Source organism: Moschus berezovskii, chromosome Y (genome assembly GCF_049115385.1).
Source record: "Moschus berezovskii isolate FMDL1 chromosome Y, NW_MosBer_1.0, whole genome shotgun sequence".
Taxonomy (NCBI): domain Eukaryota; kingdom Metazoa; phylum Chordata; class Mammalia; order Artiodactyla; family Moschidae; genus Moschus; species Moschus berezovskii.
The window spans coordinates 73,840,146-73,857,951 of NC_142489.1; the positions used below are offsets into that span (position 1 = coordinate 73,840,146).

The window sequence follows — 17,806 nt, forward strand, 5'->3', positions numbered from 1 at the left end:
TAACTACATAAAATATGGAATGCTTTATATTTCACATATGAAAATCAGGTGTTTTTTTACAGTTAAAATTGGAATTCTCTAAATTTTATTTATGAAAATCTCATTGCTATTTTTACTTCATGAAATATTGAATTTTTTTCACTCCATGAAAATCTGTATGCAGATTTTCTTATATGAAATATGGGATTCTCTGTTTTTCATGTATGAAAATCAGGGTGGAGATTTCTCTATATTTCACACATGAAAACATTGGCACTGGTTTCCTTAAGATACAGAGAACCAATATGGTGTTGGAATCACCTCTGTTTCACAAATGAAAATATGGGCACCACTGTTTCTTCATGAAATATGGAATTCTTCATATTTCTCATACATATAAAAAGACAACGAATTTCTACCCCCAAAATATGGAATTCTCTGTAATTTTTATACCAAAAAAAAATTTCTGTAGATGCTGGATTTCTTTCATGGATGCTGGATCCCTCTATAATTCACATTTGAAGATCAGAATGAAGATTTTCCTATAAGAAATAAGAAATCTCTATATTTCATATAAACCACTGGCTTTTCAGGTGTGGACACATGAATCCCTGTTTGTGTTTGTGTCCCTGTGCCTTGCATGTGTATATTGTGTCACTTGTGTTTGTGTGTGTGTGTGTGTGTACGTGTTTGGCTCACTGCAAACACAGAAATGAAGGTTAAAGAACATGAGATGTGGAACAACCAGAAGTGTAAGAATGAGGCATCCACAGATCAGGGGAGACTAGTTTCCCACAACTCTGCAGTGCCCCTGCCCAGGACAGGAATGAGGAAAGGATGGCCAGTGGCTACTCCAGTTAGTGGGTCCACAAGTCTGCAATTACATCAGGAGACATAAACAAGCTCACAATTTCTCCTGTGTCATTTTCTGTGTTTGTATCGTAAGAGAGGGTGAAGGGTTTGAGTTATCAACCAGAGTAAATCAAGTGCTGAGGGGTTTCAAAACCCCTGTTTGTGGACCCCTCTGTCTGTGGGGGCATTGGCTGCCAAGTGGAAATAGTGGTCGTGATTAAGGCAGGACCCAGGATTGTGAAGAGGTCAAGGTTCTTCAGAAAAGGGCAGAGACTTAGAGGAGGAGGCACAGAGAGCCTGCTGCCCTAGAGACTAGCTCCACATGTGGGAAGGAGACAGTGTAAGAGCCTGGGCTAGTGCTGCCTGGGATCATTAACCTGTAAGCCGGAACACTCCTTCCCCAAGTGTGGCAAATACTGGCACCATGCAAGGCAAATGTCTTGCTAAAGTAGGTGGTCAGTGTAAAATGCCAGGCATCCTATTAGAGACAGTGTGTGAATTTCAAATCCATTTTGGCACTTCCAGCCTACCTAGCAGTGCAGAAACCTGAAGAAAGCACAGGTGTGAGATGTGTGTTTGTGCCCCTCTGCCACTGTGTGCCTATGAATGAGGGAACAGTGATGAAGCTAAACAGGCATGCTTTTTGCCTGCATGGACTCTAGAAAAGAGAGAAAAGGAGAAGTTCAGAGCCAGCTGGTTTAACGCTCCAGGAATTAGGGAATAGCACTCCTTCCAAACATGCACGATTGTCCATGCCTAAAGTCCTGATGTGAATTCCTTCCTTTCTTTGTGTTCTCATCCTTCTCTGTGGAGGGCAGAGGGACAGTGGTGTGGCTCTGCACCTGAGGGAGGGTTCTGTCTAACTCGCTGGAGCGCAATTTCTCGTTTTGTAATGGGCACCCTGAAGGAAATTCACACCACGTGACTCTCACAGGGAACCTGGAATCTGAGTGTCTTGGATGTACCCAACCCAACTGTAAACTGGGGTCCATGGACCACATGCTGTGTAGGCGATCAGGGATTCCTGAGCTGTAGGCCTAGCTACCACAGCCTAATAAGGGCTGCAGAATGAGAGAACTGGTGTTCAGTAAGTCAGTGATGACTGGTGGGGATAAAGGCTTCAAGAGGCATGAGCTGTGGGCCCAGAGTGGGTCGGCTTCCCAGGGTGCCACTCTGTGGGGACACTGTGTGTGTGGATAGTAGTAAAGAGCAGAGCCAATGGGAAAGAAAGCCCCTTAACATTCTAGCATTACGTCCAGTGCCTTATTTTGGCAGGACTCTTGGGATCCATGTGCATCTCCTTCACAAAATTGTATCAGAGCCTTTGGCCTGTAACATTCTCTTTGGCTTCTTGGAAGACCTCTTTTTTGACCTTTTCCTGGTACAGTGAGATAACACTTTGGGGAAAAGGAAAGTTGCAAAGAGAAAAATACACTTAGGAAGACCAGAGGAACCTCACAAAGAATGTTGCAGCTCTGCGGGTGTTTGGACTGTGATGATGGTGCAGCATTGACAAAGAATGATCTTGAGGGGTGCAGAATAATATAGAAGTGCTTCAAGTCAGCTCAGTGCTAAGTTCGGGGCCATTTTTGTGTGGTTCCTGGAAGGAAAGCTCAGGGAATGGGATCATGACAACTTGATTGCCAGTGTGAACTTGTCCAACAGTTCCTCCGTGGTGGCAGAAGGACATCCCAGAGGGCCTGCTGCACAATGTTATCATCTTCTGGCGTTAGGACATCAGTACACAATTTTAGGAAAATAAAAACAAAAACCAAAACAAACAAGCGTACAACAACCAGACCATGACAACTAGCAAACACAATGTAAGTGAAGGTTAAGTCTTTGGACAAGCCCATATTTGTATGAGAAAGTACACAGAGAAGTTTTTCACTGTGTCATGTGTGCAGATTCTTCTATTTTTGGCCAAGGGTTGAAGAAACATGTGTAAAAAGTACTAAAGAGCCAGGAAGCTTTGATTATTCATGAAGTCAACTTCTCAAGTTTATTTCTTGAGTGTTAAAACTGGTCCTCCATCTCAAATGCATTCAGCATATGAGTGTTCAGGAAGTTCACAGATTAGGCACCAAAAAACACACCAGTGAACTTTTTTCTTGGGTTTCATTATGTACACACTCAGTTTATAATCTGGGAAAGAATACCTAGCATCACTTGCTATGAACCATCCGAGGGTTTACTCTCCTTTTTTGTATTACAGAAACCAGCTAAATATGGATTCCCTATAAATTCTCAGAAGAAATATGTTTCAGAAATTACTAGATGAATGGTCTCTCACTACACACAAGTAAATTTTTATTGAGGTCATAAAACAAGGAATGAACTTCATTTCGTCTTAATACAGAGGATAATTTCAAATCACACTGTTAAAAATCAAAGTTAGTATTGAAATTTGCTGTGAAATACACAGACCCATAAATACACCAGTGACACAAAGCAAGGCCAAAATATACTGAGTGCAACACTTTCTTGTATTATTCAGTGGCTGTTCCTTCCTTTCCCTTATCTCAGCCAAGGGAAAATTAACAAAAGACTTACTTTCCAGAATTTACTTAGGAAATTAGATTTTCACACGTACAATGTGATTCTAATACTCAACAAACTGAGCACTATTTGGTTATAATGCACATGACTTTTGAGAATGAAATTACATACAACCAATTTTATCTGTAAAGGATCATCTAGTGACTTTACCCTCCATGGTTGTCGTACTTGATAAATATTTAAAATGCTAAGTAGAAACTGGAGCCTATTATACAGAGTGAAGTAAGCCAGAAAGAAAAACACCAATACAGTATACTAACGCATATATATGGAATTTAGAAAGATGCAAATGATAACCCTGTATACGAGACAGCAAAAGAGACACAGATGTATAGAACAGTCTTTGGGACTCTATGGGAGAGGATGAGGGTGGGATGATTTGGGAGAATGGCATTGAAACACGTATGTTGTCATATGTGAAACGAATCACTAGTTCAGGGTCAATGCATGTTATAGGATGCTCGGGGCTGGCATGCGGGGATGACCCAGAGGGAGGATAAAGGGAGGAGGGAGGTGGGAAGGGGGTTCAGGAAGGGGAACTTATGTAAACCCGGGGCAAATTAATGTCAATGTATGTCAAAACCGACCAATATAATAATGTAAAATAATTTGCCTCCAATAAAAAATAAATTAATTACCAAAATAAAATAAAATGCTAAGTAAAAACATTCTCAACAAACAGATCAAAACTTTCAACGTTAAGAAAACTGAGTATTAATTACTGTCAAATTTCTGCAATTTCTAATCCATCAGTTGAACATATGACTCCAACCTGTCTTCTGAAATCTTCATTTGGAAATGCCCTTCTTATGATGTTGGCAACCCCAAATTTTGAAAAGAATATATGTTATCAAACAGAATAAAATTACACTTGGGCAAGGTAAGTAAGAAAATTGCCCTTTTCATTAGCTTCAAATGCATACTTCTGCTTTCTTTACAGTCTATCAAAATCTCAAGAAACCTTTAGATAACTGGAATACATAGAAAGATTCTGCAAACAGACAAGTCCATTCAAACAGACAAGTTTATTTAAAACACCCATTAACTGGAGGTCAAACAGGAGAGGAATCTTCTCTCTTCTTCCTTTCCAGTATTTTAATGCATAATTTGTGGTGTGTTTCCATTACATTGAAAGAAGCAAGTGTTAACATTTTACTCAGAATACTTCAGTTTCATCACTTTTTAAAAGAAATATGATACTTGCAAACAACGAAAACAAACCACTGTTTATTTAAGGCACATCATTTAAGGCACAGTGTGCCTTAAACTACATTCATACTGAGGTTTTAGTCTTCTTAGCAGATGATGACCAAAATTCAAAGGGTGCATGATCCTCAGACCTCTGCGTTCAATACAGATCTGTAAGTGAAAAGAACATCAGACCTACAGAAAAATTAATTCTAATAATGCATATAGGATCATCTTACAGTAATTACAAAGTCCGTTTGAACTAAAGTTAAGGACACTGACCAGATTGTTTTCACAGTTCCTGTGTGTTTTCACTGAATCTCTATGATCTCCAAGAGAATAGAACATGTTATGCAAGCTATTCTCTTTTTCCATGATTTAAATTTACTTATTCATCTTAATTGGATTTTAGCCTTTTTTCTTATCCTAAAGAGTGAAGGACAGTACTAAATCAAATTCTTCTGATACAGTCTGATCGCAGGAGAAACACTCTAATTAATCCCAGGATAACTAACTCTGATAAGAACTGCGATTCTGACATAAAACAAATAAAACTAAACAGAATTTCCAAAATAACACTAATGCTTTTAATTACCCTTGTCTTTTGTCCTTTCCCTAACTGAACTGCTTAGTCACAGCTACAAAAAGCTGTTATCTTTTCCGTCTAAAACAAGGCTTATCTCTGTGGGACTTGGGGTTCAAGTGTTCCCTTTGGTTAGATTCCTTGCCTTCAACCCTAGCTCAGGCGTGACAACGTTCAGGTCTCAAATAACATACTATGCAACTGGTGCATTTTACATTCTTACCACAGAAAATAGCTGTCAGTTGTACCTCCACAGAATTAATTTAGCCACAAGGAATCTCTGGCAAAACTGAACAAAATGTAAGAAAGAGAGGACAGCATTTCTATGAAATCTGTTGTCAGCATTACAAATGACCTAGATACTACAAAGATATCATTAAACTGAAACCCATTTAAAAGACACTTGATTACTGGAATCCTTCTTTGTATGTAATCATTTTTCAGTTTCTGATTTACAACGGATTCATAAAGATCAGCGTCCACTCTTTCAAGTGAAACTGCCTTTTTTTCTTTAGCTATGATAGACATGACATCTTTGAGATGTTCATTTTAACCTTTACATGATTCAAAACTCCAAATACATAAAAGACGATGACGGAAGTGTCAAAATATATAAAACAAAAATCGACGTAAAATTGTTAGAGCCTCTGATAAATGATAACAAAACCGGAAGAGAAAAAATGAAAAAACGCTTTTAATGATACTGCCACAATACTTTTCTAATCCTTTTTCCTTTCCTATTTCTCGTGCACTTTAAAATGCATACAACATCAGTAGATTATAGGGCTTCCCTGGTGGCTCAGAGGGTAAAACATCTGCCAGCAATGCTGGACACCCGGTTTCCAGACCCGGGTCGAGAAGATCCCCTGGAGGAGGAAATGGCAACCCACTCCAGTAATCTTGAACAGAGAACCTCACTGAAATGGACGGAGGAGCCTAGTAGGCTACAGTCCAAGAGGTCGCAAAGAGTCAGACACTACTGAACGACTTCACTTTCACCTCAGTAGAGTATTATCATACGTTTAAAAATCTGTAACAATCTGGCTTTAAAAAAATGGCAAAAATGTCTCCATTGAAGGTGCATATCCAGCTGTTCTAATTCATAGTGTAACTCATCTCAAAGAGCCTGGGTTTTCAAGGTTCTTTTTGGCCATGCCACGCAGGCTGCTGATCATTCTTTTCGGAGCAGGAATTGAACTCACGACCCCTAGAGTGGACACTGAGAATCTGAAAATTCTAGACCACCAGGGAAGTGCCTTGGTTTCATTTTCTAAATGATTGGGAAATCCATCAAAGTATAAATGGACTGGTATGGACAGGATAGATGCGACAGACTGTGTAGAAAGTCGCAAGCTGTATAATCTTGGGAAATATGTGATTGCTCACTTCCACTTAAAATTCAGTTTCTCTGAGTGTCTGAAAATGCTCTTAATTAAAACGTTGGTGACTGAAAGATATTGAAATCTGTGTACTAGGGCAGTGATGCAATTTAGACTTCCTAAAATCTCCTCTCGGAATTCTGAAATTCTACCTTAGTATTCAATCCAACAGTCATTGACGATTTTGCACGAAGGACCAAAACAAGAAGAAGACACCTAACAGGCCTTACAAGAGTATATATAAACCATACTGTCATTGCAATTATTGATATGTCTGTCTGAAAAGTCAAGAGATACAAATCAATAAAATTTTTACTGAAATACATTCATAGTAGAACAGTGAGGTATTTAAGTCTTATCACCACTATCTCCTTACCAAGATAAGCAACCATTTCACACACAAAAACTCCAAACTAAAAGTTTGTCCTAGAGAGATACAGGACAATTAATGTAACTTCTAAACACATGGGCAACAAAACAGGCCTTCATTTTAAGAATGCTTTGGAGTACACTAAAATTCCAGAGCTTCAGCAAACTGGCTGCAGCATACTTTACTTCTATTAACGTACCAGCTTTGGGAGATGATACATTTTAAACCTGTCTGCAAAACATCTTAATGCTATCTCTGTAGACCCCCCTTGCGTAATAAAGTGTCATTATGAAGTGCCCACTGTCAGGCCTAATTGATTTAAGAAAACAAACAAACAAACAAGGATCCCATGAATTATAAAGTTTTCAAAAATTCACAACGGTTGACACAGTGGTTCTTGAATTTTAATGAATATTCAAATTCATGGATACCTACTCTTCAATATATATTCAATTCAAGCGTTCAACCTTCTGAGACCTGAGGTGGTGGAAGATGTGGCTACTTTCTTGTACAAGACATGAAAGAGCACACATGCACATGGTTCAATCTGGACTTACACCTCACCTCAATGTCTTCATCCTCACCTGCAGTGTCCTTAAACTGGATTTTGTCATCATCTTCAGGATCAAAGGTATCTGTTTCACTATGTTCTGCTAAAAACACAGTAAGAGCATACTCTTAAAAATATCAAATCAAGGTGTTCCTAGATTAATTGCTGATTTAAAAAAATAATACTGGATAAATTGTGAAACACTGAACTGTACAAGAAACTGCTTGGACTCAATCTTCGATTCAACTGTCTCATTCAGAGAAAAATCTTCCTAACTGCAAACATATCACAGAGAACAAAGTCACAATGAAACCACTAAAAGAAATTCACAGCCAAGTAAGTATTGATCTGATTCCCACTTATCTTAGGATTTCTTAAATGGCCTAATTGTCATCAGAATCTTCACTCTTCCTAAAAATCACCTCACTTTATAATAAAATGCACTGTAATAGAAAAAGTAACACTGCTCTCATGTTCAAAACGTGAGTTTAGTATATGTCCTCTCTTTTGTTACCAGAAGCATATTTTAATCTTTCCAAGCTTACTAGAGGAAGAATAGAATACTTTTCTCTTTAAGAAATAAAAGGGATATCTTTTAAAAACACTCTCCACAAAACACCACAACGACACTCTATATACTAAGAAACACTGAACACTGCTCCATAAAAATCCATACCAGTACCATAATTGTTGTTATAGAGTTTCTGAAACCAGGTATACTCTCTTAAGAATTGTTCACAAGAGGCACTACTTTAACAATTCTTACAGATAAGTCTTGAGTCTGTAAACTTTATAATTCGCCACCCAAAGAACATATTGTAGGAAGAGAATCCATTACTAAGTTGTTAATATACTAAAGTATTTAGTACACAGTTACAGTGAATTGAAACCTATATGTAAAAATACATAATAGAGAATTCTGAAACAACTGCTTCACCTAAACACTAACTAGCAAATGCTATGAGAAGACAAGGAAATGTAAAAACTTTGATATTAACTACCATATTCTGGAAGTTTTCCGTAAGCCTTCAGACTTCTAGCTTCAGCTGCATTGTACTTTAAAATTACATCTGCTTTGTTATCCTTGGAGAAGAACAAGGAAGGATCAAAACCGGTCATGCAAAGAATCATCATTTCTTTCATAAGTTAATTTCAAATTAAACACTCTTATGTAAAACGTTACTATTCGCTCACCTTCCTTCTATCATCTGCACACACACACACACACACACACACACACACACAAATCCTCATGACGAGGTTGGCATGCATGACCAAATAAAGTATAGACTAGGATTGTGATGTATACAATGCACTGAATCAAAGTAAGAAAAGGAAACATGGGTGGTGGTGGTTTTGCAATGTTGTCCTTGTTCACACTCTAACACTGTAGTTCAAGGTGGAAGTGGCATTTTTACCCAAGAGAAACCTGTCTATAATGCAGAGTTCTTAGAGTATCTTAATGAGTCGAATTGTTGGAATTGCTTTAAAAAGATACTGGTATCTTCCTAAAACCTGGCAGGCTTGAAGTGAAGGCCTTGTGTGTTTATAAAGCTCTTCTGGGTGTTTCTGATGCAAATATGCCTGAAAAGCACTGCCCTAAAAATGTTCATTTGAGGCAATGATTCTAAATGTTTACAATTAACCTAGCAAAGGCCTACAGAAAGGCAATTGAAAATATCACAGTCATAAAACTGCAGTGTAATACATACCAACACTTATCAAACTCTAATGTGCACAAAACACATGTAGGTATTGTGTGAAAACTCTGAGTCCAACTCAGTAGGGAAGAGGTTAGCTAACAATGTGCTAATACACTTCCACAGAGTGGGGATGCTGCTATTATCTTTACATTATGATTCGAGCAACAAGGGTTTGTTTTTATCCACACCAGGTGAAAAATCAGAAGAGCTGTTTGTGGCTATCACTTTAAAGTTAGCATTTTAACCCCTTAATGAATTAATAAAACTGGTTACACTGCCCATGAGACAAAGAATTAACCTGGGAACTAACAATTTTTCGCTCCATTTCCGGGATTATAGGCTGTTAAACTAAAATAAGTGGGCACAAAATTGATACACATTTAAAGACAGAGTATATATTGCTGTCATCACGTACTCAAAATGGAAAGGTTATGAATGGATGATCCAGATCACAAAAACATACAAGGGAAAAATATTCAGTAAAATCAACATACAAAAATCAGGTATAGTAGTAATGTGTCCGTATTACCCAAAGTAATGTAGAGATTCCATGTAATTCCTATAAAATTCAAGTAGCAGTTATTTTCAGAGACAAAGTTAGATGGAACCTCAAACTATCTTAAGGGCCAAAGCGATCTTGAGGAAGAATAAAGCTGGAGGGCACACACTTCCTGCATTTCAAACACAACTGTCCAAACAATATGGCACTAGAATTCCACCAATAATGCAGATGCTGGAAAAAAACTGAGCACTCAGAATACAATTTTTCAAAGACAGTCAACTAATACGAACGGAAGCAAGGTTACTGTGGAGAGAAGACGTCCTTCCCAATAAACAGGACTGGGAAAACAGTACTTAACCTAAATGTGGACCCCTATCATGCACCAGAAACTACCTAAATGTACCCTGAACTAGATCACAGATTTAAACACAGACCTGAAACCATAAAACTGCTGCAAGGGAACATGGTGTAAAACTACCAAATGTAGTGCTCTTGCACTCTGATTTTGGTATAGGACTCCAAAGCCATAAGGAATGCAAACAAAACCTAGTAGGTGTAAATACTTCACACTAAATTGCTTTTGCACAGAAAAGGAAATTGTCAACAACGACTAAAAAGACAGGGTACTAGATCGGTAAACATATTTGCGAATGATATGACCAATAAGGGATTAACATCCAAAGTAGATAAATCCTGCCTTTTGCAACAACGTGAATGAACCTGGAGAGTAGTGTGCTAAGAGAAGCAAGTCACACAGAGAAAGCAAGCACTGTAGGACCTCATTTTTATGTGGAGTCAGGACTGAACACAAACTAGTCAAAGTTCAGGGATGCTCCTGATCTCTCTCAGCTTCGAGTGACCTGGATTTTCTGCACAGGCCTGAAATGAAGAGAAGAACTATCAGTCGCCTGGCTGACTATCAAAGGTATGCCCCTGCAAGCTCAAAGCCTAAAAGGAGAGACTGAGAGCCTTGCTGGTTTTTAATGAAACCTCAAACATGGGCTGTCTGTGACATTGTGAACAAACATTCAGTGGCCACGTGCAAGGAAAAGACATATGACGTACACAATCTGTCTCTGAAATCATGCAACAAACCATGGCAAGAAAAAATCCTTGGGAGAACAAATCTGATCTCCCATCTCACCATGTAATATTTGCATTTTCTGGCTTTCAACGACAACAAAAACCATGAGACACACAAAGAAACACGGAAAGGTGTTCAGTCACATACCAGAAAATAAGTACTCAATACAAACCATGGCTGAGAAAGCCTAGAAGCTGGACATAACAGAGATGTTACCTCAGGTAGCATTCATTAAGAGAAGACAAGAAACAAGGTGCATAATATGTTTTTAGTTGAGAAGAATATTTTACTGGAGAATCAAGACAAACATATTCTTTAAAACAAAACTAGTGGAGATAAAACGTGGAGTCAGTTCAGTTCAGTCGCTCAGTCGTGTCCGACTCTCCGCGACCCCATGAATCACAGCACGTCAGGCCTCCCTGTCCATCACCAACTCCCGGAGTTCACTCAAACTCATGTCCACAGAGTCAGTGATGCCATCCAGCCATCTCATTCTCCGTCGTCCCCTTCTCCTCCTGTCTCCAACCTTTCCCAGCATCAGAGTCTTTTCCAGTGAGTCAACTCGTCGCATGAAGTGGCCAAAGTATTGCAGTTTCAGCTTTAGCATCAGTCCCTCCAATGAACATCCAGGATTAACTGGCTTCAAAATGTCTCTTTAATCACTAAGAGCACAATCACACCAAAAAAATCAACAAGGAAACAGAAGACTGAAACTTTACAAATCACATCATCTTAACTATTTACAGAAAATATGACCCGATAATAGAATATAGAGAAAGAGAAAGTGAAATCACTCAGTCGTGTCCGACTCTTTGCCACCCCATGGACTGTAGTCCACCAGGCTCCTCCCTCCATGGGATTCTCCAAGCAAGAGTAGTGGAGTGGGTTGCCATTTCCTTCTGCAGGGGATCTTCCCAACCCATGGATCGAACCCGGGTCTCCTGCATTCCAGGCAAAGGCTTTAACCTCTGAGCCACCAGGGAGAGAGAGAACAATTATTTCACTCAAAATTTTGTTGAGCACACGTGATGCGTTTGACACAAAAATCGAAAGGATTTCTGTCTTACAAGTCATACTTCAAGTATTAATATCGTAGTGGGCAACTACCAAGTAGTTTTCTAAGTATTCATATTGGATTTATAACTTACACTCTAAATGACCTAGTCTATGTCTTACCTTTCTCCTATAATTGAAAACAAAAGAAAAAAAAAAAAAACTTTCTTTGGAGATAGAGGTTTGGCCTGATTTAATTGCAACATCTACAGCAGTGATTACTCAAACTTGGATTTAAGACCTTTATATTTAAACTTCGTAACTGAGAAGCCAATATAAAGTTACTAATTTTTTCTTTTAATGAATGAGAATACTAACGAATATCACTGTCTTATGCTACTGTTTAGCAAAGGGCTTTTAAAAAAATATTTAAAAAGCAAAATAGGTGGAGTCCTCTGGTGGCCCAGTGATAAGGACTCAGGGCTTCCTCAGCAGTATTCTGGGTTCAATCCTTGACTGGGGATCTAAGCTCCCACAAGCTGCAGTGCCATCAAAAATGAAAGAAAAATTATGAAAGGAAATGAATAATATAGCTCTGTGATATACATATCATAAAATAAGAAGATACCTTCTCATTTTACTGCAGAACACGCAAAGTGTGTGTGCCATAATTATGTGCACCATAATCCCTGAAAACCCATCATAGAGCCATGAATACACCTGGACTTTAAAGGAGGACAGACCGATGAGCTGTAGTAGTTATCCAAAATTATAAGAGAATATTTAGTACTTATTATATTTAAAGTAAATAAACAGTCAGTCTTCCCACAAAACACTATGTACTGGCATTCAGCCAGAATCCTATTATCTTAAACATCGTGGATCATAATAAATTTTGATGCCAGAAGGATGAGAATCATAACTGGCTAGAACAGGTCGATTGCATTTTATTGCATCATCTAAATACTGATATTAGTAATTCCTAAATTGAGGAACATTATAAAATTAACTGTAATTGTTACCTGATAGCCTCGAAGATCAATCAATATAATATCGGAAGTATTTATCCAAACCTATATTTAAACAAACAAAGAAACAAAAAAGCTCACAGTATACTCCATGAAAAGTGCAAATAATAGTGTTCGATGTAAAGCCATACTGAATACAAAAAATACAATTCTTTCGGTATGGGAAAAGTAGCTATTAATAATTACGGCGAAACTGCAGATGAGTGTGTGTGTGGGTGTCGTGTGTGGATGTGCCTGTATCTGTGTATTATCTCTGTGTGTGCTCATGCCTAGGAGGCAAAGTTTAGTTAAAGATACTTACCGTGTTAATTAAAAACTAAAGTTAGGCAGTTCAGTTTGGGTCCAATTTTCTAATTTAGGATATTGCAATATATAATAATTTTACTTCAACTGAAGCATTTAAATTTACGAAAGCATAATTCTTTTATTGCTTTACATGAATTACTTTTACTCACAAATCGCACTGGACGTTTCTAGTTCTTTTAAACAAATGAAAAGAAGTCATATACACAAATATAGCCATCTAGTTACCAATCGACATCAATTCAGGCCCCTAACTCACTACTAACTGGAAAAGAAGGACTCAACAGAACAAAACTGTTTTGAATTATGCTTGAAGGAACTTTTAAACAATATGATCAATCAATGTGCCAAAATTACTGAATAAGATGCTTTATCGTGTTCCAATTTCAAATGTTCCTAACGCCACATAGAACTGTTCCCACAAAGCAAAGTCTTATCCAGGACCACACAGTACATTTAATTAGCAATTAGACTCCTTTTGTCTTAAAAATAATTTTCAGGTGTTTTATTTTTCTTTCTTTCTTTCATGGCTTAATATTTTTGTTAAGAGACTAGGCCATTTGTTTCATACATGAAATGTGTCTGTTTCCTCAAGAGCAAACATTTCTGGCATAAGTCCAGGCTAGGTATCACAAATCATTCTTTCTAAATCTAAACCCTATTTTTAAAGTTACCAAGGATTTTCTAGTTTTATGGCCTTATATTGCCTTGTATATCACTGATTTTGAAGTTTTCAAGAATGCACCAAATTCAGTCACTTGGAAGAACAGATATATATTTTAAAGTTAATTTTTGTACTAAAGGAAAATATGTCTCCACACTGACCTTTCTTCTCAAACTTCCTCGGATATGACATATCCTTGTCACTCCATCAAAACACATTGCTTCCAAACGTGCATTTCCCAACATTTTGGTTACTTGAGCATATTCTTAGGAAGGGACAAAACAGAAAAAAACAAAACCGTAAAATACTGTTCAATTTTTCTTAAAATGCAACTCTTGTTATTAGGTTGGTAATGCCACTTTTAGTGCAAAATTTAGACCAAACCATGATTTTAAAAAGAACACAATGTTCAAGTATTACCACAAATGAGTGCTGTCTCAAGGTGACGTATGTTAATTTTATCCACGAAAATGAGAGGACGCTTAAGATCTCAAAGAATGTCTATAGTCTCTTCCAGCTACACTTTTGCATTTATCCTCCTGTCTTTAGAGCAAGGAAAAGTCAACAAAAGTGAAGCAGTTAATTTAAAATCACAAATGTTGGGGGGAGGAACAAGATGGCGGAGGAATAGGATGGCGAGACCACTCTCTCCTCCACAAATTCATCAAAAGAACATTTGAACAAGGAGTAAAGTCCACAAAACAACTTCTGAATGCTGGCAGAGGACGTCAGGAACCCAGAAAAGCAGCCCATTGTCTTCGAAAGGAGGTAGGAAAAAACATAAAAGATAAAATGCGAGACAAAAGAAGTAAGGACGGAGCTCCGTCCAGGGAAGGGAGGCTTTAAAAAGAGAGAAGTTTCCAAACACCAGGAAACACTCTCACTGGCGAATCTGTGGTGATCCTTGGAAGATCAGAGGGCCACATAACCCTATTTTTTTTTTAAGATTTTTTTAAAACCCACAGACTACCCGCCAAACGGTAACTCCCAGCGGAGAAGCAGCGCAGACGCCTGCATACGCCATTAGCAAGCGGGGACTGGGCAGGGAGGAGCCGGCTGAACTGCTTAGAGAGAGGACTGGGCTTGAATGCCACGAGAACAATTTGGGAGAACTGGGGAGAGCAAAAGCGGACTGTGGGATAGCTTCCCCATGAAAAGGTGGAAAGCTCTAACCTAATACTCGGCCAGCCCCGCTCACAGAATAAAGGATTGAGCAGAGCAAGCCGGCTGCGGTCGGCCCATCCCCCATCCCCCGCAGAGACAGGCAGGGAGCGCAGCCAGAGCCGGAGCGGGCACCCGCGGCCCCAGAAAAGCATCTGATACAAACTGCAGACAGGCTTGTTGCTAATCAGGACTTCTTGGGCTCAGGCGGGTCAATAACCCCCTGAGAAGGTGAGCCGATTGTACACCCAGAAAACTGAGTGGCGGGGACTGGGGAGGCAATAAGTCGCAGAGACAGCGCTCGCCAAACACCTGGTCCACTGAACTGCTCGGACCAGGGAAGGCACAAAACGCAGGCCCAACCAAGTCTGCGCCTTTGTGGAGTACCTGAGAACCTGAACTTGAGCCGCTCAGACCTGGGAAGTGCATACAACCCAGTGCCGGCCTCGGACAGTTCCCGGCAGAGCAACCTAGAGCCTGTGCAGTGTAGACTGGGACAGCATACGTGCTGTGAGCAGGGGCAAACCCAGTGTGGCCGAGACGCTGTGAGCACTCCCCACAGACGCCAGAGATATTCGTCTGCAGCGTTCCTCCCTTCCCAAAACAGGACTGAACAACTGAGCCTTAAAAAGTGTCCACCCACCCCCTAGTATCAGGGAGGAAATTAGACACTGAAGAGACCAGCAAACAGAAGCTAAAACAGAGGGAACCACCTTGGAAATGACAGATAGAGACGTCTAGAGGCTACTCCAAGAATAAGACCAAAAACCAGAGGCAAGAGGCTTAAGCCCAAATCCTGAGAACACCAGAGAACTCCTGACTCCAGGGAACATTAATCAATAGGAGCTCATCATACGTCTCCATACCTACACTAAAACCAAGCACCACCCAAGGGTCAACAAGTTCCAGAGCAAGACATACCACGCAAATTCTCCAGTAACACAGGAAACTAGCCCTGAGCTTCAATATTCAGGCTGCCCAAAGGCACTCCAAACCCACTGACATCTCATAACTCGTAACTGGACACTTCACTGCACTCCAGAGAGAAAAAATCCAGCTACACCCACCAGAACACTGACACAAGCTTCCATAACCAAGGAACCTTGACAAGTCACCTGTCCAACCACACACACAACGAGGAAACTACATAATAAAGAGAACTCCACAAACGGCCAGAAGAGGGAAAGACCACCCCAAGCAAAGCATTTTAAGCAAGATGAAGAGGCAGAGAAATACCCAGCAAGTAAAGGAACAAGATAAATGCCCATCAACACAAACAAAAGAGGAAGATATAGGGAATCAACCTGATAAATAATTTCGAATTTTGATGGTGAAAATGATTCAAAATCTTGAAAGCAAAATGGAGTTACAGATAAATAACCTGGAGAAAAAGATTGAGAAGATGGAAGAAAGGTTTAATAAGGACTTAGAGGAAATAAAAAAGAGTCAATATATAATGAATAATGCAGTAGATGAGATCAGAAACACTCTGGAAGGGACAAACAGTAGAATAACAGAGGCAGAAGACAGGATAAGCGAGCTAGAAGATAGAATTGTACAAATAAATGAAACAGAGAGGAAAAAAGAAAAACAAATTAAAAGAAATGAGAACAATATTAGAGACCTCTGGGACAATGTTAAACGCTCCAATATTCGAATCATAGGAATCCCAGAAGAAGAAGACAAAAAGAAAGACCATGAAAGAATACTTGAGGAGATAAGAGTTGAAAACTTCCCTAAAATAGGGAAAGAAATAATCACCCAAGTCCAAGAAACATAGAGAGTCCCCAACAGGATAAACCCAAGGCGAAATACTCCAAGACACATATTAATCAAATTAACAAAGATCAAACACAAAGAACAAATATTAAAAGCAGCAAGGGAAAAACAGCAAATAACACACAAGGGGATTCCCATAAGGATAACAGCCGATCTTTCAACAGAAACTCTTCAGGCCAGGAGGGAATGGCAAGACATACTTAAAGTGATGAATGAAAATAAACTACAGCCCAGACTACTGTACCCAGCAAGGATCTCATTCAAATATGAAGGAGAAATCAAAAGCTTTACAGACAAGCAAAAGCTGAGAGAATTCAGCATTACCAAACCAGCTCTCCAACAAATGCTAAAGGATCTTTTCTAGACTGGAAACACAGAAAGGGTGTATAAACTCGAACCCAAAGCAATAAAGAAAATGGATACGGGATCGTACTTATCAATAATTACCTTAAATGTAAATGGGTTGAATGCCCCAACCAAAAGACAAAGGCTGGCTGAATGGATACAAAAACAAGACCCCCATATATGTTGTCTGCAAGAGACCCACCTCAAAACGAGGGACACACACAGACTGAAAGTGAAGGGTTGGAAAAAGATATTCCATGCAAATAGAGACCAAAAGAAAGCAGGAGTAGCAATACTCATATCAGATAAAATAGACTTTAAAACAAAGGCTGTGAAAAGAGACAAAGAAGGAAACTACATAATGATCAAAGGATCAATCCAAGATGAAGATATAACAATTCTAAATATTTATGCACCCAACATAGGAGCACCGCAATATGTAAGACAATTACTAACAAGTATGAAAGGGGAAATTAACAATAATGCAATAATAGTGGGAGATTTTAATACCCCACTTACATCTATGGATAGATCAACTAAACAGAAAATTAACAAGGAAACACAAACTTTAAATGATACAATGGACCAGTTAGAACTAATAGATATCTACAGGACATTTCACCCCAAAACAATGAATTTCACCTTTTTCTCAAGCGCACACGGAACCTTTTCCAGGATAGATCACATCCTGGGCCATAAATCTAGCCTTGGAAAATTCAAAAAAAGTTGAAATCATTCCATGCATCTTTTCTGACCACAATGCAGTACGATTAGATCTCAATTA

General features: G+C 39.0%; 1 protein-coding gene across 1 annotated transcript in view; it reads right to left on the minus strand.

Annotated features, from left to right (window-relative positions):
• Nucleotides 1-1,544: 1,544 nt before the first annotated feature.
• LOC148773162 (eukaryotic translation initiation factor 1A-like) overlaps nucleotides 1,545-17,806 on the minus strand; it is a 33,938-nt gene continuing 17,676 nt past the window's right edge. The window contains exons 2-6 of the mRNA XM_088834529.1: nucleotides 13,899-14,002; nucleotides 12,765-12,815; nucleotides 8,462-8,543; nucleotides 7,468-7,563; nucleotides 1,545-1,732 (exon numbers count right to left, since the gene is read on the minus strand). Of these exons, the coding sequence (XP_088690655.1) occupies nucleotides 1,545-1,732; nucleotides 7,468-7,563; nucleotides 8,462-8,543; nucleotides 12,765-12,815; nucleotides 13,899-14,002 (521 nt within the window). The remainder of the gene's footprint in view (nucleotides 1,733-7,467; nucleotides 7,564-8,461; nucleotides 8,544-12,764; nucleotides 12,816-13,898; nucleotides 14,003-17,806) is intronic.